General features: G+C 49.6%; 1 protein-coding gene across 1 annotated transcript in view; it reads right to left on the reverse strand.

The window, feature by feature from the left end:
- DNM2 (dynamin 2) overlaps positions 1–13,463 on the reverse strand; it is a 94,147-nt gene that overhangs the window by 26,215 nt on the left and 54,469 nt on the right. Inside the window, exons 6-9 of the mRNA XM_008563199.1 lie at positions 11,506–11,666; positions 7,854–7,996; positions 2,552–2,687; positions 387–454 (exon numbers count right to left, since the gene is read on the reverse strand). Of these exons, the coding sequence (XP_008561421.1) occupies positions 387–454; positions 2,552–2,687; positions 7,854–7,996; positions 11,506–11,666 (508 nt within the window). The remainder of the gene's footprint in view (positions 1–386; positions 455–2,551; positions 2,688–7,853; positions 7,997–11,505; positions 11,667–13,463) is intronic.

Genomic DNA, 13,463 nt, shown 5'->3' on the forward strand with positions numbered 1-13,463 from the left:
GGGGGACCTGTGCTGGGGACAAATGCTGGGTTCCTATAATCCTGACTCGTAACTGCCCCCCCTGCCCCACCCCAGGCAAATCTGCAGTGGGCTTTCTTAGTTAACCATAGTGATTAAAGCTCATACCAACCAACGGGGCAGGAACCCAGTCATGTTTAACCAGGAGCCATGACATCCCTGTGGCCTGTGACAGAGCCACCCAAGACTGAAACACATCCGCCCTCAAGTGCCCTTGGAGATCCGCAGAGAGGCTTACAGCTACTGAAAACCACCCAAGAGCCCTCTCAAGGCCTCATAATTGGGGCACCCAGAGGTCTGGGGGGCCTGATTGGAGACGGGCACTGCCAAGAGAAAGGGGACATGGTGCCTGTCCCTGTGGAACTTGCCTGACTCCATGGATGTTCTTAATGGCGTAGCTAATCTCTCGTCTTAGGTCCTTCTCGTCAAATTCCATCTGAGAAGAAATAGACCAAACCCATGCAAAGAGGTACCTGGGGCACCCCCATAACAGGTGTGTATCTGGGAAATGTTATCTCCTATGTGTGGCTGTAGTCACAAGGCAGAATATTTAATTGGTCAAAGTTTTAAAAAAAATTAAAACCCAATTTCATCAAAGGATGCTGTGAAACCAACACTCTAGCTATGTTGGTAGGAAAATGAATTCATATAAACTTTCTTATGGAGGCTGGTCTGATGGTAGGTAGTAGGTTATTAGAACTTATTAACGTTAGTGTCACTAAAGATGGTATACGAGCCCCTCAGCTAAATTTGACTGGCTTTAAAACAAATTTTTAAAACTTTCTTATTCTCATGGACTACAAATCAAGAACCTTCAAAAACATATATACACTGTCAGACAGTAGTTCTAATGCACTAGATATGTATCTTGAGGAATTTATGAAGATTTAACTACAGAATTATTCGTAACTACTGAAAAATATGAACACAATCTAAATGTCCAGCAGTGGGAGACTGCTTAAATGCACATTGGGACATCTATAAAATAGAATATTGCTTTGCCATTAACAACCCACTACCTGCACATGATTAGTTTGGAAAGACGGTCACCATGTAAAAAAAAAAGTGGGTACAAAACACATAATTTGTTTGTTTGTTTATTTATTTTAAAAGATGACCGGGGCCGGCCCGGTGGTGCACTGCTACAGTGCGCCGCTTGGGAGTGCGGCGGCACTCCCGACGAGGGTTCGGATCCCACATACAGACCGGTTCCCGCTCACTGGCTGAGCGAGGGGCGGACGCAGCACCGAGGGTTGCGATCCCGTTGCCGGTCCCGGTCCGGTACGGGCGCGACACTGAGGGTTGTGGTCCATTGCCGGACATGAAAAAAAGACAAAAGGAAAAAAAAAAGATGACCGGTAAGGGGATCTTAACCCTTGACTTGGTGTTGTCAGCACCACGCTCTCCCAAGTGAGCAAACCGGCCATCCCTATATAGGGATCTGAACCTGTAATCTTGGTGATATCAGCACCACACTCTCCCAAGTAAGCCACAGGCCGGCCCTCATAATTTGTTTTCTGATTAGAAAATATATATAAATTCACAAGTATGGACGAAGACACATGCTGTGATTGTGGATGCTGGCAGGCTTGTCCACTCACACAGAAATAACTCTGAAAGCGTGCACACACACCGGCGCTAACACGCCTTGTCTGTGGGTATCAGGATTATGAGTGTCTCTCTCCCTTTAGTGTATGCTCTTTTATTGAAAAAAAAAAATTTTTTTTTAAATAAAAATGCTCTGTGCTCACTGCAAAAAGTGTAAAACTTTGAGCAAACCACTCTCCCAAAAGGAAAAAAAAAATAAGGGGCCGGCCTGTGGCTCACTCGGGAGAGTGCGGTGCTGATAACACCAAGGCCACGGATTCGGATCCCATATAGGGATGGCCGGTTGCTCACTGGGTGAGCGTGGTGCTGAGAACACCAAGTCAAGGGTTAAGATCCCCTTACCGGTCATCTTTAAAAAAAAAAAAAAAAAAAAAGTCCCAAATCCCAGTACCCAGAGCTGATTATTTTCGGGAACATCCTTGTTGATCTGTCCACACAAAAACATACATGAACAATTTCATAGGTAAGGATGTTATATATGTCATCTATATGCTGTGTGGCACGTGCTGGCTCTGTAACATGCTTTTTCCTTTCTTCAGCAACATGATGGGGACATTTTCCCATGTGAGTTTACCTATATTTTCTGTGTGTTTTGCAACTAACACGTATTGGGTTTTTTGTTTGTTTTTGTGGCTGCCTGGTATGGGGATTCAAACCTTTGACCTTGTTGGTACTAAAATATGTATTGGTTTTTGTCCGAGGCAAAAAATGAAACTTTCATACCCTTCTGCTCAAAACCTCTAAGCTGCCCGCTCTGGGAAGGAAGCCCATGGGGACACCTCCTCCAGGCCCTGCTCTGCCCACAGCAGGCTCAGGCTGGGAGGTAGGAATTCAAAGCCTCGTGACCTGGGAGAAGGCTGGGCTCAAGGGCAAGCAGGAGGGTGCCTGACCTGAGACAGGGGGTGCCCAGCCCTGAGAGTGTTACCTTCACCAGTTCAAAAGGAAACCGCTCATGGAAGATGCGATTGATTCGGGCGCCTCCGGAGAGCTCCAGAGTGTCCACTTGGTCTCCCGACCCCTCAATCCTCTTCTCAAAGTCCACCCCAAACTGCTGGACCATCCTACAAGAAAGAAGAAACAACATCACAGCGGAGTTTTTGAGACAGCTCTGGAATTATGTTCCAAGTCAAGACATGGTTTGCTTTACTTTTTTCATTTTTTTAGTAGCAAAATGCATGCAGATGTTAAAACAAATAAACAAAGTACGAGAGCTGCCAATGGCAAATACTTCCTATGAGCCAGGCCCATGCTGAGCCTGCTGTAATCATTCACTCATTGAATCTGAGGGGGGTCAGTTATTACTTCCACTTTGCAGAGTGAAGCTTGGGGGTCACAGCTCAGCAGTTTCTGCCCTGAGACTCAACTTGATTTGGCAGGAAACCACAATTCAGGTGGTTTCTGCAGGTTCCTTTCACCTCCCAGCCTATTTGCAGGGGGACTCCAGCACTGATATGCTGTGAGGACTTAGACAGACAGCTTTTCCCCTCTGAGCCTCAGTTTCCTCATCTGGAAAGTGGGTGGATGGTAACAGTATCGACCCTACAGGGTTGTTGTGAGCACTGAAGGCATTTCTAGATTCCTAGATTTCTAGATTTCATCAACTCTAAGAACGCACTGTTATTTGGTGTGCCCACAGAATGGAAAAATGCTGCCAATTAATGGTAATTCATCTAAGACTCCTCATTTCGGAAATGTTAACATATTGATTTTCTTTAAAGTGCTCACATAATGGACAAAATGTGATAATACCATATGCGGCCCCTCAGAACCCAACCCGCCCTTAAAAGGTCCCCCTCAGCATTGTCTACTAGCTCTGTAGCCATATGAACAGTGAGGAACTAAGATGATATATATTATTAGCCTTTTGGTTTTCCTTAGCATTCCAAACTGCTCCCCCCAGTACCTGCACTGTCTGCCTTAATCAGTCCCACCCCCCCAAATTCTTGATCTACTCTAGTATTCTGTGCACTTTTCCCAAAAAAGCAGCTGCTCCAATGGGGACCAGCTCCCAGCTGAGCCTGTAGCTTCCAGCCTGCAGTTCTCTAGCATCTTCTGGGCAGGTACAACTAAAGGAAGAGAGCTGCTGGGGCCACCAAGGCCTGGCAGCTGATGAAGGGGTTCTCTTCCACGCCCTGGGGGTGGGGCACGCACAAGCTGCCCAGATTCCAAAAAGCTCTTTGCCCACATGAAGTGGAGGGTGTGGACATTTGATTTCTTTCCAGGAGACACACAAAGGCCTGTGTTAATGCCGCACCTGGAATGGGGGCCTTAAATCGTGGGCCAACCCATGGCCAAGACCCTGAAAGGAACAGCCCTGAAGTAACAACAATGGACAGGGGAGTGGTTTGGGTGAGGATAGAGACTCTGGCCACCTGCCGCCAGCCGCAAAGAGGAGGAGGTGACTGACGAAGCACACAGCAGGGCCAGCCTCCTGGGGCCCTGGGGTCGATTTTGGGGCCCAGCCCAAGCTGCACACACAGAGCATCCTAGACCACTGTTATGGGCTGAATGGTGTCCCCCAAAACTGGGGTTGAAATCATAGCCTCCAGAATCTCGAAATGTGACCTTATTTGCAGATATAATTAATCAAGATGAGGTCATCTTGGAGTAGGGTGGGCCCTTAAGCCAGTATGACTGGTGTCTCTATAAAAAGGGGAAATTTGGACACATACCTAGGCAGTATGCCATGTGAAGATGAAGAGAGAGAACGGGAACACCGAAGATTGCCAGCAAACCACCAGAAGCCCTCAGAAGGAACCAACCCTGCCAACACCTTCATCTTGGACTTTCAGTGTCCAGAACTATGAGAGGGTAACTTTCTGTTGGTTAGGCTGCCCACTTTGGGGTACTTTTGATACGGCAGCCCTAGCAAACTAATGCAGCAATGTATGGGACAGGTAAGAAATCTACCAGGGCTGGCTGGTTTGCTCACTTGGTTAGAGGGCAGTGCTGGTAACACTGAGGTCAAGGGCTTGAATCCCCGCACCAGCTAGCCTCCAAAAGGAAAAAGATAAAAAAGAAATCTGTGAATGACTGGTAATGACCATTGGTCATCAGAGATTGGCAGTCACAAGTTTACATCCACAATCTCACAGCTAGGGAACATGGGTCCCTGTTTCTAGTCCTAGAGGCAGAGAGACTCAAGGTGCAAAGCACAAAAGCTGAGGGAGGGGAGCTGGTCCCAAAAGTGCCCCTAGGCACATGCTTGGGGAAAGATTCTGCCAGGGGCTTTTCAATGACCTACATTCTATTTACAGGATGGCATTTATAGGTAAAGAAGGCTATGTACAATTTAACCCCACACGGAGCGATGACCAAGCTGAGTGGGGGTGCAGAAAACAGAGACACACATCTATCAAGATGGTGATGATGATGATGATGATATAACGATGAGAGTAGAAATGGCAGGTTTTTCTATCTGTGGCATCCTGTATGAGCCAGTGCATGACCCAAGGAAGATCCAGAAGCCAATCCAGGCTGGCAGGGGCACTGATTATACTGCTCTGGAGACCGTGTTAGTGATACCCATTCAATTTTCTTTTTGGCAGCCAGCCAGTATAAGGATCCAAATCCTTGCTTGGTCATTCTAAGCAAGTGACCTAACCGGCCAGCCCCCCATTCAAATTTAAATGTGTGTGCACCTGACCCAGAAGAGATCCCTTTTCTGGGGTCTGCCCTGTAGGAGTCCTCCCCTGTGTACTCAGTGAGGAACGGGCAAGTATCTGTTGAAGCAAAAAAGACTTGGATGTCCCCTGTGGGCGGATGTCCCCCTGTAGGCATTGGGACACATGAATAACCTGTGGAATCCTCCAGGCAGCCCCCCAAGGGAAATGGAAGGCTGGAGATGATGCTTTAACAAGAAGAGAAAAGTGAAAGAGCGGGCCGGCCCGGTGGCGCACTGCTACAGTGCGCCGCTTGGGAGCGCGGTGGCGCTCCCGCCGAGGGTTCGGATCCCACATACAGACCGGTTCCCGCTCACTGGCTGAGCGAGGGGTGGGAGCAACACCGAGGGTTGCGATCCCGTGCCGGTCCCGGTCCGGTACGGGCGCGACACTGAGGGTTGCGATCCGTTGCCGGACACGAAAAAAAAAAAAGAAAAGTGAAAGAGCGGGGCCGGCCCGGTGGCGCACTGCTACAGTGCGCCGCTTGGGAGCGCGGTGGCGCTCCCGCCGAGGGTTCGGATCCCACATACAGACCGGTTCCCGCTCACTGGCTGAGCGAGGGGTGGGAGCAACACCGAGGGTTGCGATCCCGTGCCGGTCCCGGTCCGGTACGGGCGCGACACTGAGGGTTGCGATCCGTTGCCGGACACGAAAAAAAAAAAAAAGAAAAGTGAAAGAGCAAGCCTGGGGAGAAGCTGAGGCCAGTCTTCCTACTCTTTCGTCAGGCAGGAACCTGGAAACACGGCTCACGTCTGAAGACAGGAACTGGTGTGCAGAAGAAGAATGGGGAAGCTTTCACAGTCCACCCCTTTGGACCACATGAAGGGAATCATTTTTATATTAAAGGCCAAGGCGGAGGAGAGGCAAGAAGCTAATAAAGACAGGACCACTCACGGGGAAGGAAGGAGCAGGGGCCTCAGCTTGTATGTGTGGCCTGCAGTCTGTATGACAATCTCAGATCCCCAGATGCCAAAGAAGGAAGGCCCAGCCCTCACTGGGGGCTGCAGAGGACAGCAGCGTATCTCCACCATGATGTCACAACTACCTGGGCAGGGCCCTGCGTGGCACTGGTTACCAATGACACTTAACCTGCTAAGCCCCAGGGGATGGGGACCGTTCATGGAGGGCGTCTCCTGGCCTGGTCCTGCCAGGGCTTCACAAGCAGCATTTTTTTTTTTTTTTTTGTAGTTGGCTAGTACAGGATCCGAACCTATAACCTTGGTGTTACCAGCACCACGGTCTCCCAAGTGAGCTACTGAGCAGCGTTTTTCTCCCAGGTTTTCCCAATGGCGACAAGAGATGAGAGCTGCTGCCCTCCTCATGTTAGGGGTGCAGAAAGCAAGGTCCAGAGAGGCTTGATCACCTGCCTGTGGTCGCCTAGCAGATCTAAGCAAGTGACCTAATTGGCCAGCCCCCCATTCACCCCTAGGCCGTGGCCTCCAGAGCACACACTTCTTTCTAGCCATTAGACCATGTCTCCTCTTGAAGTCTGCAAGGGCTGGCATGCGCTCTGCAGAACGCTTTCCGGGATGAAGCCAAGATTGTCTGAGCATAAAGGTATTCTCACCCACAAGCCTACTAGCAAGCACTGATACATGGCAGAGGGTGGGACAGCCATCAGGGGCAGTGTCCCTCTTGTGTGCCCATGGGAGGAGTCTCATGCATAGCCCCATCTGCCATGTGAGCTGCCAGGGAGTCTCTGGCACCCTGCTCAGGCAAAGCCATCCCAGCCCCCCAGGGACCCTTGCAGGCCACAGACCAGGAAGGCAGGGGTAGGAGGGGACCTGAGTGAGAACTTGAAATTGTGGGGCACACCCACTCCCCCACGTCACAGCTGGGCAGCTGCACCAAGTCAGGGTCACGATGAGGATTCCAAGAGGCTTAGCAGCAGAAGGATCAGATGCAGGATCTGGCTTCTCCCCTCTCCCCTCTCTGTTTACCCACAACAGCCAAAAGAGCCTGGATACACCTAAGTCAGTCACCTCCCTCCTCTGCTCAGAACTTTCCATGGCTCCCACCTCACTCAAAACAAAAGCCCAAGTCCTCCCTGTGGCCCACAAGGCCCCAAAGTTTCTGCCCTGTCACCTCCCTGCCCTCATTTCCTCCCTCTCTCCTTCTCACTCGCTCAGCACACTGGCATGTTCCTGCCCCAGGGCCTTTGCACCAGCCAGGCCTCATCCCCAGAAGTCTGCATGGCTCCCTCCCTCACCCCCTTCAGGCCTTTGCCTCTCACCTTCTCAGGGAGGCCTTTCCAGACACTCCCACTCTTCCACAATCTAGCCCCTTCCTCACTTTAACATTTTGCCATTTAACACACTATACATTTCCTTATTTCCTGTCCCATTCCTTCTCCTCCCCCCTTTCTGAGCACCCCAGGGACAGGGATGGGCACCTGCCCCGCTCACTGCAGTGACCCCCGTGCTTAGGACAGGGCCTGGCACACAGGAGGCTCTCAACACACATTTGTTGAGTGAATGAATGAGTGCCGATAAGTGCCTAGCCCTCCAGACGCTGTGGCTGGCGGAAGGCAGGAGGTGGCCAGGCTGGGAGGGGCGGGGCACGTACTGCAGCAGGGCTTTGGTTTTGCGTGTGGGGTCGTCAGGCCGGAAGTTCTTGTACTCCTCCACCTCCTTCTCCAAGGACAGCAGCTGGCTTTGTAGCTTGCTGCGCAGGGTCGGCAGCAACTCCCGGATGTGGTTGGTCAGTTGCTGTAGGAAAGAGCCAGAGATGAGAGAGGGCAGCACAGGCAGGATGCCTGGAACGGGCAGGCCTGTTCTCCCTGCCACCACTCTGAGCCTAGCACACCCTGTGGCCTCGAGAGAAAGCAACAGAAACATCCAGCCACAGACACATTTGTGCCTGGGGCAAGGAAGGGTAGCACAGCTGGGTGCTGGGCAGATCAATTGGAGCATCTACACCATGGAGGATATGGCTGCTCACAAGGACCAGGCAGCAAGACACAAGTGCAGACCTCCTACTCAGTGCAAAGCCCAGGAAGCTGCCTCAGGGCCCATAGGCTGGAGGACTGACGGACAGCTGATAATCCATCCAGACCTAGGAACACTGGGCCAACCTACAGACACAGGAATGGGCCCTACAAACTAAGATGAAAAGATCTACCCTGAAAAGGCAGGGAAGGTATATATAATGGGCTCCCTTCTGTGAAGGAAAGGGAAGAGTAAGAATATATTTTCATAGTGCTTGTATGAAGGTACTTCGAAGAGTTTATGTAAAAGTGGAATTAAAGAAAAATGGAATTAAAAGATAATATAGGGCTGGCTTGTTAGCTCAGTTGGTTAGAACATGGTGCTTATAACACCAAGGTCAAGGGTTCAATCCCTGTACCAGCCAGCTGCCCCTGCCAAAATAAAATAGTGTAAAAAATAATGTGAATCTTTCAATGAACTTTTTGAAGAACCGTTGTACTTTGTATTTGCATCAACAGAGAGAGGAAAGATTCAAAAGGAAGAAATGTAGAAGTAAGGGTAGAATGGAGCAGACAGGCTGGAAGGAGACCACACCCCCTTTTCACTCTACGGCTCTGCTTTGAACTGTGGGAAATGTTTGTTGTCACCAATTTTAAAAGGAGGTAGCACTGCATAAAAGGACAGGGAATGACCCTCAAGACATGTTGTTAGAGACAAAACTAGATACGTTAGAGTGGGTAAGATATTACCATGGAGGGTGGAAAAAGAAAGGAGAAAGGGAAGGGAGGGAGGGGGGAGGGAAGGGGAGCGTCATAAAAACATGTCCACCTCTCCAGGCCTTGACTGTCACTAGAAGGAAGCACAGGGAAGTGGTGACACTGGCCACCTCTGGGGAAGGGACTGCCTATCACAGGATGGGAGGAAATGGGACAGTCACTAGAATTGGGCAGTTTGATGTTTTTAAAACTACTACAAAAGAAAGGGCGAAAAAAATGAATGAAAAAACCAATAGCGATCAAATCAGCTAATACCCGAAAAGTGAAAAGCTGAGTTTGGTTCCCATCTGTCCTCCAATAGAAAAGAATTTATAAACTATCCATCAAGCGAGAGAAGAGGCATGAATGAGCCTCACACTCTCTGGGCTACCCCAAAGTCCTCCATGGCAGGGTCCCCAGCCCCCACGGCCCAGCCTGCAAGTCCCTCTCTGTGAGAGCTACAAGTCTCCGGAGGCGGAGATCGATGCTGCGAGCTCTGCAGACCTTCCCTCAGGTCTCACAACATCCTGGAGCATTTAACTCATGGGGAAATGGAGGAGCGGGGGACCGTTGTCCCAGGAAGTGGCCCAACTTGAAGGGGACCAAGCCCCTCCAGGCTCCCAAGAGGCCAGCTGGGCTGCTCACCTGTGGGCTCTCCAAGGAGGCCCCAGCCACCCGCAGTGGGTTTTACTTCCCTCCTTCTCCTCCTCCCCCTGCCCAGGCCAGCCTGGCTTCCTTCCCTTGGAGGCCCCTCCCAGGGGACTCTTACTTCCTCTTTACTCTCCTGAGCTGCCTTCTCTGGGCAAGTCCTGTCTGCTGCTAGCTCTCTTCCTGGCCCCCATCCCTACCTAAGGCTTGATAGTGCATTTGTCTGGTGGCTTCTTTTGCATCTGTCCTCCCCCTCCTCAATTAGATATACACCCTACTTAGGGCCGGCCCCTGGCTCACTTGGGGAGAGCTGGTGCTGACAACACCAAGTCAAGGGTTAAGATCCCCTTACCCGTCATCTTTTAAAAAAACAAACAAACAAACAAAAAACACTCTACTTGAGGACAGGGCCCTGCTATCTCACTGCACTGTATCCCCAGTGTGTGCATGAAAGAATGACTATCAGATTTCACTTTGAGGCCCTGCTATCATCCTGGAAGCTGCCAGAAAGCAACTAGGTGGAATGTCTTGCACAATGGGAGGACAACCCCAGCCAGGTAACCGCAGCCGAGCAAAGCAGGAAAGCAGCTAAGGACCAGCACTACCTGCTACAGTGTTGCGACATAGTGGGGATTTTAGCGTGCATGCAAACCCATGTATTCACTGCAGCCTTTTATTGACTAGGAAGGTTAGAAAACGGTCCAAGGGCCCTGCAAAAGAGACTGGTTAAATAGATCAGGGCCCATGTGTTCAGGGACTACGACGCAACCATAGAAAAGCAGCATGGGAGGGCTCTTTACTGTAGGGACAGAGCTCCAGGACATACTGCTGAGCAGAAAAGATCAAGTGGGAAGGTGATTTGTGACTGTCATTGTTTATGATAAGAAAGGGAGAAGTGTGACTTTTTAAAGTCTGTTCTGCTTTTGTGGACAGAAAGAAACTCAGGCTGAGCAAGGACGATAATCACAGTGGTGCTCTTGGGTAGAAGGGAGGGGACAGACGGGGGCGCAATATTGTATACCGTTTGATACTGGTTTTGTTTTATGCACCCTGTGAATCTATAAAAAAAGAACAATAGCAAAACAATCAAGTACTGGCATGGCTGGTGTTGCATACTGCTGTATATCATGCAGCGTATGTGCTATGCACTGAACAGACACAGTCTCACTGACTCCAGACACAGCCCTGGGGGCAGGGATGGTGGTCATTCTCCATTGATGGATAAGGAGAGGGAGGCTCAGAAAGGCTGGGCCCCACTATAGCCTCTGAGCTGGACTTGGACACTCGAAGGTCAGATTCCAGAGATCTCCCACCCAGCTACTGTCCAGAGCTGCTGGCGCCCTGCCTTGGTTCAGCCTATGTGTTCTTAATCAGGTCACTGACACCACAAACTCTATGCAAACTTCTGAATACATGCTAAATAATTACAATGATAATTAAAATAATAGTAATAATAACAGCAATATTAATAACAGTAGCAGCTAGGGCCGGCCCGGTGGCGCACTGGAGAGTGCGCCGCTTGGGAGCGCGGTGGTACTCCCACCGAGGGTTCGGATCCCATGTGGAGATCGGTTCCCGCTCACTGCTGAGCGCGGTGCGGGAGCAACACCGAGGGTTGTGATCCCATTGCCGGTCCCCGGTACGGGCGCGACACCGAGGGTTGCGATCCCGTTACCGGTCAGTAAAAAAGACAAAAAGGAAAAAAATAAAAAATTTTAAAAAATAACAGTAGCAGCTAACTTATTGAATATCCATCCTTCACCAGGCCCTGAACAAATGCATTTATTACGTGATTAATAAATATGGATTGAACCTCATTTGCTAAAACAAATGCTGCTCATAGATGGCAGCTGTTGTGCAGTGCACAGCCTGTATAACAGTCTCTACCTGATTCAGGATCTTCTGCAGGTGCGGGGTGCCCATGCGGTCAGCCATGTGCCGGTAGGCTGGGTGGGAGAGAAAGAACTTCCTCTCGGCTGCCAGTGCTGCTCGGATGTCCTTCTTACCCTCGATGTCCTTCTGACTGCGGTTCACCACGCCAATGTAGCCTGTAGGGAGAGCAAGTCAGGGCATGGGCAGTGCCAGGTGGGTCAAGGTGCCCAGGCACCCACTGTGGACCTGGCACGGGGCTAGGCAATTTTTCTGTGCAGAGATGGGTCCTGCCCCATGAGTCACTCACAGATGGGGTCATAACTTGTTACTCTGAAACAGCACAGAGGATGTAAATGCAGCAGAAAGCCACGCTGAAAAACATCGTTAAGTGTTTGGAGGGAGGAGAGCTCACATCTAGCTTGCATGAGGGAGGGGGCAATAGAAGAAAGATTTGGGGAGGATGAAGTCTACAAGCTGAGCTTCAGAGACAGGTAAGAAAAAAAATCTTAAAAACATGGGAAGTGGGGACAGCTAATCTTTTTTTTTTTTTTTTTCTTAAAAGATGACCGGTAAGGGGATCTTAACCCTTGACTTGGTGTTGTCAGCACCACGCTCAGCCAGTGAGCGAACCGGCCATCCCTATATGGGATCCGATCCCGGGGCCTTGGTGTTATCAGCACCGCACTCTACCGAGTGAGCCACGGGCCGGCCCGGGACAGCTAATCTTGACAGACATTAAAACCCATTATAGGGCAGCCGGTTAGCTCAGTAGTTTAGAACACGGCGTTATAACATCAAGGTCAAGGGTTCAGATCCCCATACCAGCCAGTTACCAAAACCAACCAACAAACAAAACCCACTTTACAGTTAGTATACCTTAAACAGTTGGGTGTAATGGCACATTCATGCCTAGAGAGATGAACGGAACATAACAGAAAGTCCAAAAATACACCCAGAAGGAGGCAGGAGCTGAAGGTTAACACTTCAAAATCAGTGAGAGAAAAGGTGGACTGGCTAGTTAGCTCAGGTGGTTAGAGCATGGTGTTGATAACACCACCAAGGTCCAGGGTTCGATCCCTGTACTGTCCAGATGGCAGTTCAATGGACGCTACTGGCAAAGAATCAAAGTTGGATGCCTACCAAAATGTGATCTCGAGGCATTGTAAGTTTACACATAAAACATAGAACTAGAAAAGAACTTGAAGAAAACATGAGTGATCATAAAAAATTACTGTCTTTGCATTAAAGTTTTCTGGAATGAAACACAAGTTAACAGTGAGTATGTGAGAACTGGGACTTAGAGGGGGGAGTTGGGAGACAGATTTCTCCACACACAGCCTTCAGTGTCATTTTGGAATTTCCTAACCATGAAAAGAAATTTTTAGAATAAAAATTCCACTTTGAAGAAAAGATTTGCAATATTTGAACATAAAGAAACTGGGAGAGGAGAAGGCAGGGGGATAGCTTTCAAAAATTCACAACAGCCCGTAGCCCTTGAACATGGACATAAGCCACCCAAAAATGGTGGCATACGCATGGGTATCAAGGGAAATGGAGAACTTAGCCTAGTGGTGGACGCATGGTAGGTCCTTAATAAACAGATGTGGTTGTTTATTCATTGTTATTAACATAATTAAACTCAGGGGCTGGCTAGTTAGCTCAGGTGGTTAGAGTGTGGTGTTCTAATCGAACCCAAGGCCCAGGGTTTTATTCCTATATGGCTAGATGGCACTCCCCCCACCCCCACCCCACCCTGACCCACCCCTTAAAAAAATTAAACCTGGAAAGATAGATTGGGGATAGACAGCAAAAGGCCCAAAGTAGTAACACATATTTATGCTCCATGTTTCTTTGGGTGTCTGCCCTTTATCCTGCTGGGCCTTGTATAGACACAATTGCTTTTATCCCCCCCAGATCTGTCACTGTGTCCATTTAACAGATGAGGGAACTGAGGCATGCCACGGTGAGGTCAC

Source organism: Galeopterus variegatus, unplaced genomic scaffold (genome assembly GCF_000696425.1).
Source record: "Galeopterus variegatus unplaced genomic scaffold, G_variegatus-3.0.2 Scaffold171, whole genome shotgun sequence".
Classification (NCBI taxonomy): Eukaryota; Metazoa; Chordata; class Mammalia; order Dermoptera; family Cynocephalidae; genus Galeopterus; species Galeopterus variegatus.